This window comes from Rousettus aegyptiacus, unplaced genomic scaffold (genome assembly GCF_014176215.1).
Source record: "Rousettus aegyptiacus isolate mRouAeg1 unplaced genomic scaffold, mRouAeg1.p scaffold_m13_p_7, whole genome shotgun sequence".
Taxonomy (NCBI): Eukaryota; Metazoa; Chordata; class Mammalia; order Chiroptera; family Pteropodidae; genus Rousettus; species Rousettus aegyptiacus.
The window spans coordinates 44,820,492-44,837,631 of NW_023416310.1; the positions used below are offsets into that span (position 1 = coordinate 44,820,492).

The window sequence follows — 17,140 nt, forward strand, 5'->3', positions numbered from 1 at the left end:
AGCTGATGTCAAGCTCTTCTCTTTTCCCCATCCTCTCTTTCTTACCTTGTGGGTTTTTGGTTATCAATACAGGAATAGGGTCAAACTCATCTTCTGCCACCTTGTCCGAGCCCTCAGGGACATCAAAACCTGAGATGAGATTACTATCTTCTGCAGCTTAATACAGAATGCAAGTACACAAGCAGAAACAACAGAGGCAGAGATTAGCAAATGAGAGAACATGTAAGAGGCACAAAGTTCCCAACTGTACAATCACTGCAGTTTTTAAAGATGAAAATGCTTAGTTGAAATAAAAGTAGCAAAATTGGAAAACTCAGGGAAACAGAAAAAAATGCTTTAGAGTTGGCCATGTTAAGACTTTCATAAATGATTAAGGAGAAGGGTTATAGGAGGAATTCTCCCTACCATTATAAGACTATTAATTGTAGTTATTGTGAGGTATATCTTCAACATCAGTAATTCACAAAAGCACAGGAATTAGTCATTTATCTAGCAAACAAAGAGGCCTGACTAACAATATTTGAGAAAGTCAAAACCAGGGGCAAGAACAGGTTCAGTCACTCTTTAATTGCTATATATATATACACAAGGCAAACAAAATGCTTCTGAAAGGACTCACTGCCTTGTGAATGGGATATTTAAAATAACTCTGTTACCTCAGGTAATATTGGGGCACAAGATCACATGCACTGAGATTTCAAGCAGAAGTTTGCTACAATATTCTAATCCCTTCTAATTAAGACTATTCTACAAGTACTAGCTGAGCACCTATTTTGCAAGTACTGCTTCTCTGTAATTATATATTGCCGCTGACACACTCCTGCCAGATGTACTTGGTTAAAAGGTAACTTCTTTCTACATGCTATATAAAAACATAATTTTAATGTCATAAAGGGGAAAAAACCAAAGCTCAGCTTTTACCACTGCAAACCACAGGCTAATTACTTTTTAATCATCTGGGGAGACTTCCTTCTTGAACTTCCTTCAGAAAGTACTTAAGCTATTGCTTTTCTATGAATTTGCTTCTGCCAGAAAACCACTTCCACTGCCCAAACACAGAAAGTTTAGTGAATGCCTGCATACAGTAAGCCAGGCATTGTGCCTATCACTTTGACAAACTACTCACTGAAGAGAACTTATTTCAAGCTACCTCTGTCCAACAGAATTTCAAACCAGTAGTAACCAAAGACTAAGAAGTGAAAATGACAGATTAGAAAGAGAAACCCAGTAATCAATCATAACTCAAAGGTTAACTAAAATTAAAAACTTTTACAGATTCAACCTTTGAGGACCAACTTTTGAGGAATGATGTCTTGATTATCACTACCCTAAAATTTTACATCAGATTTGATGAAACAATTTTAAGTTCTAAGGCCAACAAGTATCTTATTAATAATTATAGTCAGTCAGTGGCTAGTCAACTCAACCATCTACTTGAACTGACTACATGGATTATCTGTATTCCGGGTGACTGCCAGCAAGCAATACCTCCACCATCCACGTTTTGTAAGCCTTACTAAATATTCTTACTGAGAGGGACTATAACACTGTGGTTGAAAATACAAACTCAAGTTTTCCTCGTAAGGAGGTGGTTAAAACACTTCACAGCAAAGATTTTTGGTAAGGAAAAATTTCAGGAGTTGTTCAGTTCTCCTCTTCCAAGGATATATGTGGGCCCAAGAAGAAGAAAGTATTTACCTTTATGGGCTGCAGCAGAGACTGCTATGGGGGCAAACTCTTCCAGAAGGTCAGTAGTAGGGTTAGAAAGCAGAGAGCAATCGATGAGGGAATCTTCCCCAGTGAGAGAGTCTGAGTCCAGATTAACAGCGTCCCAGGTCAGTGATGGCATTAAATGGTACACACAACAATACATGAGATTAGACCGTAGCCTTTAAGTTACCGCATTTACAAGTTATACATAGGAGCCAAGGCAGGGGAAAGAAAACCAAAAGAAACACGTTAAGCACTCCAGATTTCACCTACACATACTTGTATTTCTGGATGCTTCTTAACGTTAATATATAAATGTGAAAAAGTTTTTTTCACTCAGAGGTTACTGGTTAAACATGTATGTGATTTGGATGCCAAAAAAACTTTAACAACTCAGTTCTCAGCAAATGCCATTTTGCAACTAGGAATTCCACGTAAGCTTTCGCTAAACATTCACAGGAAAAAGTTATACGACAGGATGAAGTATCCAAGCTGACCAGAAAGGGGTAGTCTCTGGCTGATTAGCAGCAGAATATGACACGATAAAACAGTACTTTCTAGAACTCAACCAGATTCCTCTTCAAAACAGAATGATCTTGCCTCTCAGTAGTTGTTTACATTTGAATTGCTCCTTTGACCATGTAATTTTGCTTTTAGTGAAAGAACAGAAAGAAAACAAAATTCAGAGTTCAAGTATTTTAACACATGAATTACTTTCTGGGAAAAAATGACCAAATAAGCACAAGGAAAAGAAACTATATCGTCTTTTACATTAATTTTTTTTTTTTACCTGGATGAGTTAATTTTTATACTTCCTATACTCTTAATTGTTTCTATCCCAAGTTAGAAAATGGGACACTTTATCAAGGTAATTATGGACTCAATAAAAATGAAGGTTATCAAATCTGTTATTTATGGGCAGTTAAAGAATTCTACTAAGAGTGCACTTTGAAATTTGGGTAAAAACAATGCCGGAACCAGGGAAGATTTCAACTGTGCCCATAATTTAACTGTAAATCACCTACCTATATATGATTAAAGGACTGTGCTGGGAATAGAATGTCCATATCCGGAACACAGGCTCCATGGCTATCACTGACATTGTTAGGTAGGAAAGACTGCTCAGTAACCTGGAGGAGTTAAGGGTGTCCTTATAACTCAGCAGAGTTCTTTAAGATTAAGGAGGTGGAGGGAACCTGCCACCAGTGAAAAAAAATCTTGAATAAAGAAGGACTGTAACCAGAGAAAGCCCTGGGATCACTCCACAAAGAACATGGTTCCAAAAAGTACTCTGTTTTTCAGTGAGGAAACACATCGCTCAACATCTAGAAGCTGGGGCTGTAACAATACAGAACATCCCTTCTAAGAGGAATTAACCAGGCTGAAAATAAGTCCAGGACCATCTGCTGTGGGTCGAAGACTGGCTTTGGGGGCCCCACACATTGACAGGTCCCTGCAGCAGTAGAGACTCCTGACTGACCTGTGCGGTTCGAGGTCACAGACTCCGTCTGAGATGGGAGGCGCTGGGGCGCTGGGGGCTCCAGTCCTGGTATGAGACTCTCAACGGCAACATCAGCCTTTTCTTTGGTAACAGCATTAAGAAAGGAGAATAAAGGATAAGAAAAGGCAGTCAGAGGTCCTTTGGACAATTCTGTGAAGGCTTTCTTCTACAGGTCTCTAAAATGCCAGTGTCAGGTGAAATGGAAAGCACAGTAAGTTACTTCATTTCTGCGGCTTTGAGTGTCTGGGCTTCACTGATAGAGCATGGCTGTGCAAGGTTAACCACTGTGGCTAGTCTTGGTGATTCTCAGTTTTTAAAGATAAATGCAGAATGTGAGCCACTCAGGAAATCTTGTCCATGTCAGAAGATACTGACTGAAAAGCACCTTAATATCTTCTAATAATTTTGCTTTTCTTAAGAGATAAACTTGGGGGCCTTTCACATCTTCTGTGCCTTGTAAAGGCTACTAGTCCTTCTCAAATCCCTTCCCATGATGTACCTGGGAGGTATTCTGCACTATGTGACCTCCTCCAGCTAGAGGCTCATCTCTCCATAAGGTCATGGCCTTTCTGAGTTCTAGGACTTTGTGTCTCTGGAGTACAGGGTCCCTGAGCATTTTGTAAGTCTTGCTTGCCTGTGGTTAGAACATAGGGAAATTCAAGGGCAAGCAGACCAAGCCTCTGGCCTGGATTCTACACCTGGTGCTTCATCACTAGGCATGTGTTTTCTCAGAAGAAGAATCTGCCAAAGGTGAGGTCCAAACTGAAACCAACTTTTTCACGAAGTTTTTGTAACTAAATATGAATTTTACCACAATTCTCCTTATTCGTAAGTAATTACTCTAGAAATCTCAGGATAGCGACAAAGGAAAAATAACAGTGTTGTACTCCTGGAAGACAGAGTAAACACTTGATCTGGGGTGACAAAAGGGAGGTTAAATAGCCTTGGCTTCTGGGTTAGCACAAGGCATTGCTCTAAACCAGGGGGCCTGGTGGCATTTTCACTCCTCATCAGGGCTATTCACTGGGGACCTGTTAACAGTTATCATTCTTGAAATAGATACACACGTCATGCATGACTAAAGAAACAGAGACGATGACTTTACCAATTACAGCATCGGAAGTGCTACCAAAAGGATCTGTCATAGGCAAGAGGTCAGGGAGCAGAAGAGAAGTGTCAGGAGATTTGAGTCCCTCAATTAGTTTTTCTAGGTTGGGCAGAAAGGTAAAGAGAAAGCAAAAATGCAATGAGATATTAAAACAAGATGATCATTTACTGTTTTCTATGCAAATACATTTTAGGGATCAAAATCTTGTATGGATTTATCATAAAAATGAACAGTGCTAGTATCTTTTAAAAAACAAGCTAAGTTTAAAGTTTGAAAATGATTATTTTCCTAACTAATTACTTTGTGAGGCATTCGAGATACTGGCCTGGATTTGTCTGTTTTTAAATTTGTGGTACAGGTCACACTGAATAAACATCACCATTTTAACTGTACAATTTGATGAGTTTTAACAAATGTTCACATTCACATAAGCACTAGTGAAATAATGATGTAGAACATTTCTAAAATACCCCCCAAAATACCCTTGTGCCCCTTTCTAATCAATGCCTTTCTCTCACCCCCAGACCCTGGTACCAACTGATCTGCTTTCTGGCCCCACAGTTTGCTTGTTCTAGGATTTCCTATAAATGGAACCATACCGTAACTCATCTTTTCTGTCTGGTGTCTTTTGTTTATCATAATGCTTTTGAGATATCTGCATATTATGGCATGTATCAGTAGTTTTTTCTGTTTTATTGCTGAGTAGTGTTCTACTGTATAAACGTATATTTTATTGGTTTACTAGTTGACATTTGGTCTTTTTTATTAAATATAAGGCTGCCATAAACATATGCATATCCCTTCTTGGGCTTAGTTTTGAATCTCTCTCTCTTTTTTAACTTGCATTTAAAAATGCTCACCAACAGAATATATCAAATCATGCCTAAGTTAACTTCAATAATCATTTACTGTCTGCCAACTGAGAGTCTGTGACATGCTGGTATTCTTATTATTCTAAGGTCAAATCTCACAAGTCACTTAAGCCTGCAGATGGGTTACTTTTGATGTCTTTTGGCTAAGAAACAAAAGGACATCAGAAGCCACCAGATTTGACACACTTATATAATATTAAGACTCCTTCCAAAACAATTTCTTTAGCCCTGATCCATGAACAATTCTCCATTTACCTTTAAACCTATTAAAGGTAGAGCATTAACTTGAAACAAAATAATGAAAAGAATCATGTAGAAAGAAAAGAATTAAGAGCTCATACTGCCTTTTACTTACAAAGAGACTGAGACCACATAACTTCTATATCTTGCCCAATTAAAGGCCTATCAACAAAATTTTTTCTATCGCAGAGACAAAATGCAATTAAGATAAAACTAAAATTAAGATGTTTGAGAAAAAGAAGCAACTAAGGTTCAAGAATGTGTATATGACATTTTAAGGAACCTGTATTCCTATAGGCTGTCAGGAATCGAGATAAGTAAAGGCAAAACTGCTACTCACTGAGGGATAGAAACTAAATTTTAGATGATGTGTAACTTATAACTACACGAATGAAACAAAATAATGGAGTTTAGTGTCTTGTCAAGATAATTTGGTACAATTAACACTGCAGTAAAGGACATTTTAACATTTGAAACCAATTTATTATCATCTTTGGAGTATATGGCATGTAGATATCTGTGAATTAAATGCTACATTTCTCATTTACACCTGATTTATACTGAAGAAAGGAAGGAAAAATGAAGCTTTGCAACAGCAGGGGGAGAAACCCAGGCTACTAACCAAGTATATGGTGTAATCACATTAGCATTAATCTGGTAGTGTAAAAACATCTTTGACAATTTTCAGACTACAGAAGAAAATAAGATGGTTTTCTCCAAAAGTCTAATTCTGAACACTAGTTTTTGTTTTATTCCCCTAAAAAGTTTCTCACTTAAAAAAAAAAGTATTTGCTTCTTTCACTTTTAGCACTTTTAACACTATTTGCAATGGATAAAAAGTAAAGGACTAAAATTACTTATTTTTTATACAACAGTTTATTTTGCTGCAAAACCTCAGGCTAGCATTCTTTTAGAGTCTGAAATTCTAGCCTCTCCAGTGACTGATTGTGACCTTGGGATAGTTCCTTTAACTTCTGACATTATCTCCTCAGCTGTCAAAAATGGACATGCTCCCCCACATTTTGTGTTGGTCACTTAAGTATCATCTCCTCTATGCCTTTCCTCTCCCACCCTGCCACACTAGGGACCTTCGGGAGCACTCTGCACTTACTGCCCTCGCGGTCTTACAACACAACCGAAGGCAGGGAAGGTGTCTTATTAATCTCTGTAGCTTGTTACCAGTTTCGTCTTGTAGTCTCTGTTATATCTGTGCCTTTTGGCTTCATTGGGGAGGTGGGGAGAACGGGGGATCAACTGGAGTAAGTCAGGTACTTCAATAAGAATCTAATTATTTTATTAGCTATTAGCAGAAAGTATGTGAGAGAGTTAAAAAGTACAAGTGTGTATGTATGTGTAATGTAGTGAGATGAAATGAGGTGGGGATGGAGTAAGATGCCAAATTCAGAAAGGCTTGTTTTCTAACCAAACCTCAAAGTAACAGGCAATTCACATTAATAATTTGTATGATCACTAAGAGTGCTTTTATTTGTTTGTTTATACATATGATTTTTTATTAAAACATTGGGGTGACATTATTAACAAAATCAAATAAGTTTCAAGTGAATTGTTTAATAGTGCGTTGTATATATATCATTTTGTGTTCATTACCCAGAGTTAGATTTCCTTCCATCACAAATATTTGACCCCTTTGATCTCCCCTCCCCGCTTCCCTCTGATGACCACTAATCCACTGTCCGTGTCCATGAGCCTAAGAGGGCTTTTAAAGGAGAGGATTGTTAGTTCTTTAAAATTAAGAAGGGAGGTAAGAGAAAGCATATTCCCCTCTTCTCTTAAACACAAGGGGCACTGGGACGAGGGGAAGAGAGAAGAAAACAGCTGCTAGAGTTGGAGGTAGGAATTAATCCATTTCAGATTCTTCTCCTCTCAAGACTTAGTTATTAAAAATATCAACTACAAGGCAAGAAGGTAATAAAGTCTTCTTAAATCAGTCTAAGCTTAGATAAACAAAACCATTTCCTGGCATGACACCAGAATATACTGCTGGCTGTGAGCTTTCTCTCTTTTAAAATATCAGAAGAAAGGATAGGTCTCTATTTATATTGGCTAATAAGACTAAGGAGTTGCTGTAGGCCCATTCCAATACTAATTAGGAATATGGACGTAAGGAGTAAAACAGATTGAACTAACCAACACAGAAGAGCTTGATGATTTGGCTGTTACGGCTTGGCGGCTTTGGAAATTTACGTGCTACCTGACTTGGGTGTAAACCTTGAAAACTTGGGTTGAGAGATGCTGTTTTTAAAATCTAGTCATTCTAAATAGTTCCTATCACTGAGAAACCAGACACTAAACCATCTGTGACAGCTGCAAGTTAGAAGTAAAGTCAACCACCATGACCCATTCCAAGTTCATTCCAGAGAACTGAATTTATTGGAAGATAAACTTTCAATAGTAAAGACACATACTACGATCAACCTTGGACTTTTTAATATCACAAGACAGACGGTGGAAGTGAGGAAGATGCCGGGAAAATTGCTCTGATAGGAATGCCTGTCTTGAAAACAAACCACTAAGAAAACACAGATCCTCTTGCCTACTTTTCAAGAGATGATGGAGTGCCATAAAATAAGAGACATTCTTTTTTTTAAAAAAAGTATTAATTCTAGGAAGAGGTACCGATGGGACAACTAACGCATTCTTTCTTAGCCTTACAGAACACTGATGTTGAGAAGTCAGCATTAAGGAAATGCTATAAAAATCTTTTCCTCAAATTTTTCTGCACTGCTGGTGGGAATGTAAAAAAGGTTCAATTGCTACGGAAAACACTACAGCAGTTCCTCAAAAAATTAAAAACAGAATCACCAAAGGATCCAACAATTATATTTCTGTTATGTAACCCGAATAACCTTGGGTCTTGAAGAAATATTAGCACACCCATGTTTAATTAAGCATTATTCACAAAAGCTAAAAGATGGAATCAACCCAAGTGTCTCCTGACAGATGAATAGATAAACTAAATGTGGTACAGACATAATGGAATATTCAGCTTTATAAAGGAAGGAAGTTCTGATGTATGGTACGACATGGAGAAACTTTGAGAATGTTATGTTGAATGAAATGAGCCAGTCACAAAACAACAAATATTTTATGATTCCATTTACATAAAGTACCTAGAGTTGTCAAATTCAGAGACATAAAATAGAATGATAGTTGCTACAGTCTGGAGGGAGGGAGAAATAGAGTTATTATTTAATAGGTACAGAATTTCAGTTTTGCAAAATGAAAAAAACACTCTGTGGATGAATGGTGGTGATGGCTACAAAACTATGTGAATGTACTTAATGTCATTAAACTGTCCACTTTAAAATACTAATTTTGTGTTATGTATATTTTACCACAATTTTTTTTTTAAAAAGTAAATCTTTCCACCGATTTTCATAGAAAATTCCTCAATCCTTTCTACCGTATTTTAAAACTTTAGTACCACCTATAGCTTATCTGTTCCCTAATGCAAACAGAAGGCAAAATAAATGAACACAGCATATGAGCATCAATGAAATACTTTGGGATTCACTAGAGCTAGGCTTCATTTGGCAGCTTCATGAGCACACAAATGCTCAGGGCTGTGATTTTTTTTACACCAGATTTTCTAAGAAAATTTGTTTTATGATGCTTTGAAAATAAAAATGTTCCTTAAAAAAAAAAACAAACAAACCAATTCTCCAGTGTCCTTTTATCCAGAGTTTAACAATCATTATATCAAGGATGTCTACTTCAGTGTCTGTCAGTTGTGCAAAGGTCAAAGGCCTAATTTAGAGCAAGTTTAATTTCTAGAAGAACAAAATATCCCTGTCTAAGACTTTATGATAACTAGGACTGCGCTACTGGGAATTAGGATACAGAACCAAAATTGTTAAAACACTTCCTATCTTCGTACTGATTTAAAGTTTACAAAGCAATTTCAGATACATGACTTCATCTGAACCTTACGAGTCCCTCCAAAAGACAGGATTTAGTATCACCAATTTTGAGGAAAACAGAGTTTAAGTGATTTGACCAAAATCACCTAGCTACTAAGTAGCAGAAACCCAGGTCTTACAAGTTCAAATCCATTTTCGTGTTTCCCTAAACCTTAAATACAGTTCTCCAGTCAAAGGCTTTACTCATCTGGGAACTATCCTAACAACGGCTTGGCGGGTACGGGCCATGAAAATGAATGTGTGGAACTGCAGTCACAACTGCGCCAAGGCCTCATTTCCTCCCCTGGAAAATGAGATATGACCTGACATACCCACCACTCAGTATTATTTGTAGGATCAAAGAATAAAATAAAATGCTAAGTCATTAAAGGTACATATTTGTCAGGAGACTAAGATTTCATGATTCTTATCATTGGGAAGGCTGAGTGTGGAGGTAAGCATGTATGGAAAACACAATAACCAACCAAAAAATCTGACTGGTGCCAATAGTGGCCTGGAGGTAGTGACAAATTGGTTGTTATGAGGGGGCAGAAGGTAGGGGAGATAGATTTGCAGTTTTCGGAAGTACCAGAGACCCTAAACTCTCAGTTCTTTCCTCACTCAGGCATTTCAAGACACTAAGGAAGGATATAGGGGCCTTGGATAAAGAAACTATGTAACTGAATGGTGCTATAAGCTAAACATTAAAATAAAGAAAATAATCAAAGATACAGTAGTTAACACGCCATATACTTAGCTCAGATTCTGGAGGGTACAATGAAAGGAGCTGAAGGATCTGCTGAGCCTAGCTACTAATAATCATCCCAGAGTTTGACAGCTTCCTGACACTGTGGGCTATGCTTTCATTTACATACTCTTGAAGTGGGAGGCCTGGCTGGGGCTTGGCAGAGGCACAGATGGAAGGCTCTAAAAGCCAGCAGTCTGGTGTTCGGGAGTTGGGACAGAAATGGGAGGTAATGGAACCTCCAAAAGCCTTTCAGCCTCAGGTTTTACTTCATTCTTTCACCCAATCTGCAAATTTCATTGAATTTGCTAACTCTCCCTGGGCAGTATTCTCAGCACTGGCAATACAGTGGTGAAGAAGACAGCAAGGTCTCTCCCTCAGGACAAAGACATTCTGTTCTGGTGGAGAGTCAGACAAGGAACAAATAAAAACAGACAGGTCATGATAAAAGCTATGAAGAAAAGAGCCAGAGGGTGTGGCTGAGAGTGCCTGTGGGACCATACTGGGCTTTTCTGAGAAGAGGGCACTTAAGGTGAGACCTAAATGTTGCAAGACAAGATTTGGAAGAAAAGCCTTCCAGGCAGAGTACAGTAAGTGCAAAGGCCCCGAGGTAGGAATAAGCTTAGCCAGTTAGAAGGAAGACTGAGAAGAAGAATGCTATGAGCTCAGGTTAGGGGAGTACCCCAGGGCCAGATTAGTTAGGGCCTGTAGGTCATGATAAGTAGTCTAGATTTTATGCTCAGTGATATGGGAATTAACTGGAGCAAAAAGCAATGACATTTAGGTTCTGATTCATGTTTTTAAAAGATAAGTCTGGGCTGACAGATCAGAGAGCAATAAGACACTCCTGGAAGTCTCTACCAGAATGTTCCATTTTAATATATTTTCCATCAAAACCCAAAAGGGGAGTCATGACTTAATTGGTATTAAAGTGTACACCAGTAACACTTTAATAGGAATGAGAATGAGAGAAATATGAAGGACCAGGAGGTAGTAATAATGACAATAAGACAGGATGGCAGCCAGATGGCTCTAGTGGCCCCCAAGCTCACTTTCACAACCCTTCAAAACTTATCTCTACAATTAGGAGTTGATATCCTGCGCCATCTGGCACATGTGCCAAGCTCCTCACCCCTGATCCAGAGGGCCCCTGTGACAGCTGCAGAGGACAGCTACTTGCCTGCGGGCCTCCTTGCTCTGACCTGTGCCAAGAGGCCATCCCTTCCAGCTTCCCCGGCCCATGGGCTATCTAGGTAAGAGTACTACAAGAACCTGTGTGTCAAAGTAAGAATGGCAATGGTATCAGAGGAAGAACGGCTCAATAATCAATCCCTTGTCCTTGCCTAATCCTATGACTGCCACGACAGGGAGGAAAAAGAGGCCAGTGGGCTCCAGCTTGAGTTTCCAGCCCAGACCTTTGCCTTCTTGAAACTGGCCTATCTAGGTACTGCCAGGCATACCTGGATGCAACAGAGATTTGATGCCTTTCCTCCCTTTTAACTACCCTAGACTGAATCAGTCCTCAGTGGTTTTGGATATTTTTGACCTACATTCAGGTCCAGCAAGCTGTAATGTTACACAATACTACCTGATCAAAGCAAGTTTTTGCTTCCTTATAAGGGTCAACAAATTTCCTAAAGAAATAAGAACTGTCTTGGTACCATAGCTACAGTCTATCTTCATAGGGAGAGAGTATGAATATCAGAATCACAATCAATCAAATAGCTTTAACATTTTAGGAAGGAAGAAAAACCCAGCGAATCCTATCAGTTTAAGACCACAAATGGGGAAAAAAGGAAGACTATCAAAAGCAAAATTACCACCAGATGCTTCTAAGGAGCTGGATTTATTTGCTGTTTGAAAGAGACTGATAGAGATGAGAAGGGGCAACTTCTGTTCCTTACATCATGCTCTCCCTTCCCCCAAAAGGATGAGGGGGGCAGGAAGAGAACTCTTTGGCATTCATAAATTCCAAATGGAAAGCATTCAATTATGTTTCAAAAGCTGTGTCAATCAGAACACACTAACCATTTCTTACTTTTTTAGACTATTTACTTAAAAACCAAGATATGGTAGACCTCAAGGTTTTTAGGTAGTGGAAAAGCCAGGAAAGGAACACAGGTCTCTTGACTTGTATCACCTATCAACTTTTATTATGTATTTTTATATTATAAAGTAAAAGCATATTATAGGAAAATAGGAACTGGACAGGAAGTCGCCCATCATCCAATTATCATACCATAACCATTATTAGCATTCTGTTCTATCCCATGCTTATAGGTCCCCATCCCATACTGTTACACTCATATTGAACTAATCAGATCATTTTCAAAAAGTGTTTAAAACAATTCTCAAGAGACCCTGGGACAGGAGAATCAAGTTGCTTAACCTGAGATCAGTTGTATTTACCTACCTGGTGCATCAGGTACTTGAAGAGGAATGAAAGGATCAGATACACTTAGAAGTGGGAGGTTAGAATCCACAGTCTGCCCACCCTTCTTTTTTTCAGCTGGAGTTGTTTGGAGGGGAAGGAAGGGTTAAAGAGAGAGAGAGAGAGAAATAAAAAGAAAAGCAGAAAATATCAAGTAAATCTAGATGAATTTACCATCTATTAAGCCAACACCTCAAATTATAGAGTAAGCATAAATTTAGAGGTAGAATAGAGAGATGAGTGGATATAATCCAGTGTGACGGCAAAGTATATATGAGACATAAAATCTGGTCCTTGCAACATTCTCTAAGATACAATTAATGATAAGACTAGGACATTCGCACATCTGAAATTCCACATCTTCCTTAAATGAAAGCCCACAGTGATCTCTTTCAGAATTCCTATAGCAATTACTGTCCATAGCACACATTTTGGCATGTAAACAAACACTATTTTGTAATGTAGCACATATTTATAGGTACTTCCTATGTACCCATTACCCTCTTGCTGTCATTGTATCACGAAATGTCTAATATAGTGCTAGACACACCAACAGGGAAGAGACTTCTTGCCTACTGCAAAGTTAGACAAGCCCTAACCTCTGGACTACTTCTTACATGCTGTTGGCATTCATTCTATATTTGGCAAACTTAAAGAGTCACACAAATTTATACATCCTAAGGGATATCAGAGCTTAAAGGGATCTTAGGATTTTCTAGCACAATTTTCTTATTTTCCAGAAAAGAAAATAAAGCCCAGAAGAGGTTAGCCAGAGGTCCACCAGCAGAGCCAGGATCTGAATCCAGAATTCCTAGTTTCTACTTTAATCATTCTTTACACTGCATTTTAATATTCAGATTGTTCATTAATTAAAATCTCATTTTGCCTTCTATAGAGTATATTTTTAAAAAGCTTTTCATTTTCAAATAATTATAGAATCATAGGAAATTACTATATATAGAATCCTGTGAACCATTCAGCTTCCCTCTATGGTACGATCTTCTACAACTGTAGTACAGTAGCACTGACACTGTTATAATATTGTGAATTAGACTTTATTCAGTTTTCACATGCACTCATTTGAGTCCATGTAATTACAGTTCCTTGCAGTTGGACCCTATGTATAGATTAGGTTAAGCATCACCACAACAATGATACAGAACCGTTCCATCAAACAGATGAACTCCCTCTACATACTCCTTTAGAGTCATACACATTCTTTACTCCTGTCCCTATCTCTTGGAATCCACTAATCTGATCTCAAGCTCAATAATTCTGTCATTTTGAGAAAGTTATTAAAGTGGGTTTTTAACTAAGCTTCTTTAAAGGCAGATGGAGGAAGAGAAATGTAAAATCATTGCTCTTAAGTTTCTGAAATATTTTAAATGAGATACAATGAAATGCATTAAAGGAAAAAGAACAAATTATGAAACTGAATATATAGTATAATTCATTTTTGAAAAAAGTATATACGTAGAAATAAAATTATGGGCATAAATACTGTAAAATGTCAGCAATGCTTGCCTCTTGGGGTGGAGTCATGAGTTCTTTTATCTTACTTCTTTGAGCTTTTAGTCATTTTTCCAAAATTTCACAAAGGAATGCATATAATAAAAAATATTTTAAATAAAGAGGCACAAGGTCAAGTTTTAAATGTCTATCTCCAATGTATGGACATAGTTCATCGACATTTTTGCAGCTTTCACCGAAACATGTTTAAAATAACTCTTGAGCCATCCTCCCTGACTCATTACCAGATTTCCTGATTATTTCCTCCCTTGGTCCATCAGAAGTTTTAAATCAGTGAACAAATGGTCTGATCTTGATTAGAAAACTTGTAGAAAAAATGGTGCTATCCTGTACTTTGTACAAATGAAAACACATTAATTTCTGGGATTTAGATTTAATTTTCTTTCATCTGTAAAACATGAAGATGTCACCGAAAAACAAAACAAAAAAATAACAAAAACATTCACATCATAAACAAGAAAGAAAGGAAAATACCAAACGTCCTTAATAATGTTTGTAAAAGCATAGTGTCGCTGATTTATAAGATTCTTGAGATGTGGTTATGACTATAGTTTCTGAGCTGGGCTGCCCAGATACAAATCTCTATTCTGTCATTATCTAGCTGTGGCTTTGGACAGGTTACTTAACCTCTGTGGGCTGTTTGTTGTGAGGATCACCTAAGAAAATGCGCAAAAAGCACTTATCTAGTAGACTTAGCATGTAGCATGTACTCAATGCATGTTCGCTATCATTACTGTCATAACTTTATTAAAATATGTGTTTTTTACAGCTGCTAATCAAGGTCCAGTAAAACAAACAAACAAAAGTACTGCTATTTACAACCCTCAAAGTAAGCATAAAGGGAAAGGCAAAAGCAAAACAACTCTATAAAAAAGAGTTCACACAAATAAACATACAACGAAACACAACCGCACATGAAAGAATTGAGCATTCAAACTGGGAGTGAATGGAAAATGATTGGAGACCTCAGTCAGTAACACTAGTGAATCCAAGCTCCTCTTCTTTGGCAAAAAGCAACTCTTTTCATTCATTCAGCAAATCTGTGCTGAGCCAAACTGTACTAAACGCTGGATTCAATAGCAAAAAAGACTCTTCCAGAGCTTATTCTATGACCCCCTTTCTGGGGAGACCCACTCAGTACCACAGCTGGTAATCATTGTGATGTTCCACCTCAAGGACAATGGTCAGTGCTTCACACACTTGGTACATTTAGTCGACTGTGTGGCATTTCAAATGTTAAGCACTTTAAACCAGACCAAAATATCAATAAACTTAAAAATTACATGGACCGGACAACAAGGCTGAAAAGGAAAAATAACATACAAAAAATTCAATGTAATATTAAAAAGCATAGCTCCCAAATAACGCCAATGCCTATTCCAAAATAATAACAGTAAGAACATCATATGAAGACTTACGGTATGGTTAAAACTTCAGTTTTTTTTTCTTATGAGGGAAAAAGATACCTATTAGAAAGCACTCTCAAAAAAACAATAATCCTCAAAGATTGGGGTGGGGTAGGCAATTGGAGGGAGAAGAAAAGAGAATACTGGAATATCTGTGAAGTCTTTCTGGATATTATACTTAGCCTCCTTCCTCACTCTCATGCTGGTTTACAATCACTGTTATATTGGAGGACAAATTCTAAATGCTTGCATTATTTTTTAAAAAGAATTCTTAAAAATATTACTATGTGTTTCTCTTGCTATCAACAAAGCAAAACTAAGAAAAATAGGGAAATGTAATCAAAAAGATAAAAGGAAAAGTTACAAGACAATTACAAGACAGAAAACCAGATTTTATAAATCTAAGAGTTGTCTTTGAAAGATTATAGAACAGCAAATCTCTAGCTAGAGTTAACAAGAAAAAGAGAAACACAAACACATGCAATTAAAATTGATATATAAAAAGAAAATATTTACAAGATTTAAATGTATTGTTCTATTTTATTTTAAAAAATTTAAACTACAGATGATTTTCTAAGAAAATATTACTAATTTTGCCTCATTATGTGGCAGAAATCCTGAGAGAGGAAGTTCTGGAGCCAGAGGGTTGGTGCCCCAGCTCTGCCACTTGACTAGCTATGTGATTCTGGAAAAGAGACTAGTCTGTGCTCCGTTACCTCAATTGTAACTGATGTGCAGATGATGTACCAACCTGAAAGGGCTGTTGAGAGGGTCAGAGGAGATAATTAATACTCATGAAGGACAAATGACAAACTGGGAAGAATGTTTATAATATATGACATACGAAGAGTTCAAACAAATTAATACAAACAAAATGAACACAAAACATAAAAAAGAAAAAAAGGCAAAGGACACAAACAGTACAAATTCCCTCAAAAACAAAAATGGCCAATATACCAAGTTTCCTGTCTACAACCTCTGACCTGGGCTGGATGGAGAAATGGCAGGAAAATTACTATCATTCACTGTTGATCAAAATAAAATTTGAATAGCGTTCTTGGAGGGCAATTTGGAAATAGGCATCAAAAGCCTTAAAATACACTTATCTTTTGATTTAGTAAATAATCTCCTAGAAGTTTTCTTAAACTGTAAAGGGTATAAATAAAACTTTAGCTACAAGACTATACAGTGAAAAATTAACCACCTAAATATTCAATAAAGGAGATGTTAAATACAATGTTACTATTCTATTAAGAATCATGTTGTAGATTAATATTTATTGATGTGAAAAACCACAAATTCCCATAGAACATTTATAAAATGAGTAAAAAATTAGACAACAGAAAATCCCTTCATAATACCCCAAAGCAAAAACTACATAGGCCATATTATCACAGTGCAATTAAAATATATCCAAGGTAACTCTTGGGTAAAGAAGAAATCAAAACTGCAATTTAAAAAACATCAATAAAACAAGAATAAAAGAGCATTATATATTAAATACTATGGAAAGACAGCCAAGCTCTAATCAGAAGTAAATTTATGAGGTTAGAAAAACTACTAACACACCTAAAGAAAGAAAGAAGAATATATAAGGTTAAAAGCAGAAATTAATCAATATAAAATCAACATAAAAATTTTAGAAGTATATCTAATTCCATATCCTACAAAGAATAT

General features: G+C 37.0%; 1 protein-coding gene across 15 annotated transcripts in view; it reads right to left on the bottom strand.

Annotated features, from left to right (window-relative positions):
• Positions 1 to 17,140, bottom strand: part of AAK1 (AP2 associated kinase 1) — a 151,884-nt gene that overhangs the window by 16,812 nt on the left and 117,932 nt on the right. For 7 of the 15 annotated variants that reach the window (XM_036224965.1, XM_036224966.1, XM_036224964.1 and 4 more), the window contains exons 17-21: positions 12,510 to 12,605; positions 4,317 to 4,418; positions 3,191 to 3,292; positions 1,699 to 1,809; positions 46 to 156 (exon numbers count right to left, since the gene is read on the bottom strand). The exons of 2 other annotated variants lie outside the window; for them this stretch is intronic. In XM_036224965.1, coding sequence (XP_036080858.1) covers positions 46 to 156; positions 1,699 to 1,809; positions 3,191 to 3,292; positions 4,317 to 4,418; positions 12,510 to 12,605 — 522 coding nt within the window. The remainder of the gene's footprint in view (positions 1 to 45; positions 157 to 1,698; positions 1,810 to 3,190; positions 3,293 to 4,316; positions 4,419 to 12,509; positions 12,606 to 17,140) is intronic. 6 more of the 15 variants (XM_036224969.1, XM_036224970.1, XM_036224971.1 and 3 more) reach the window with 6 other exon arrangements.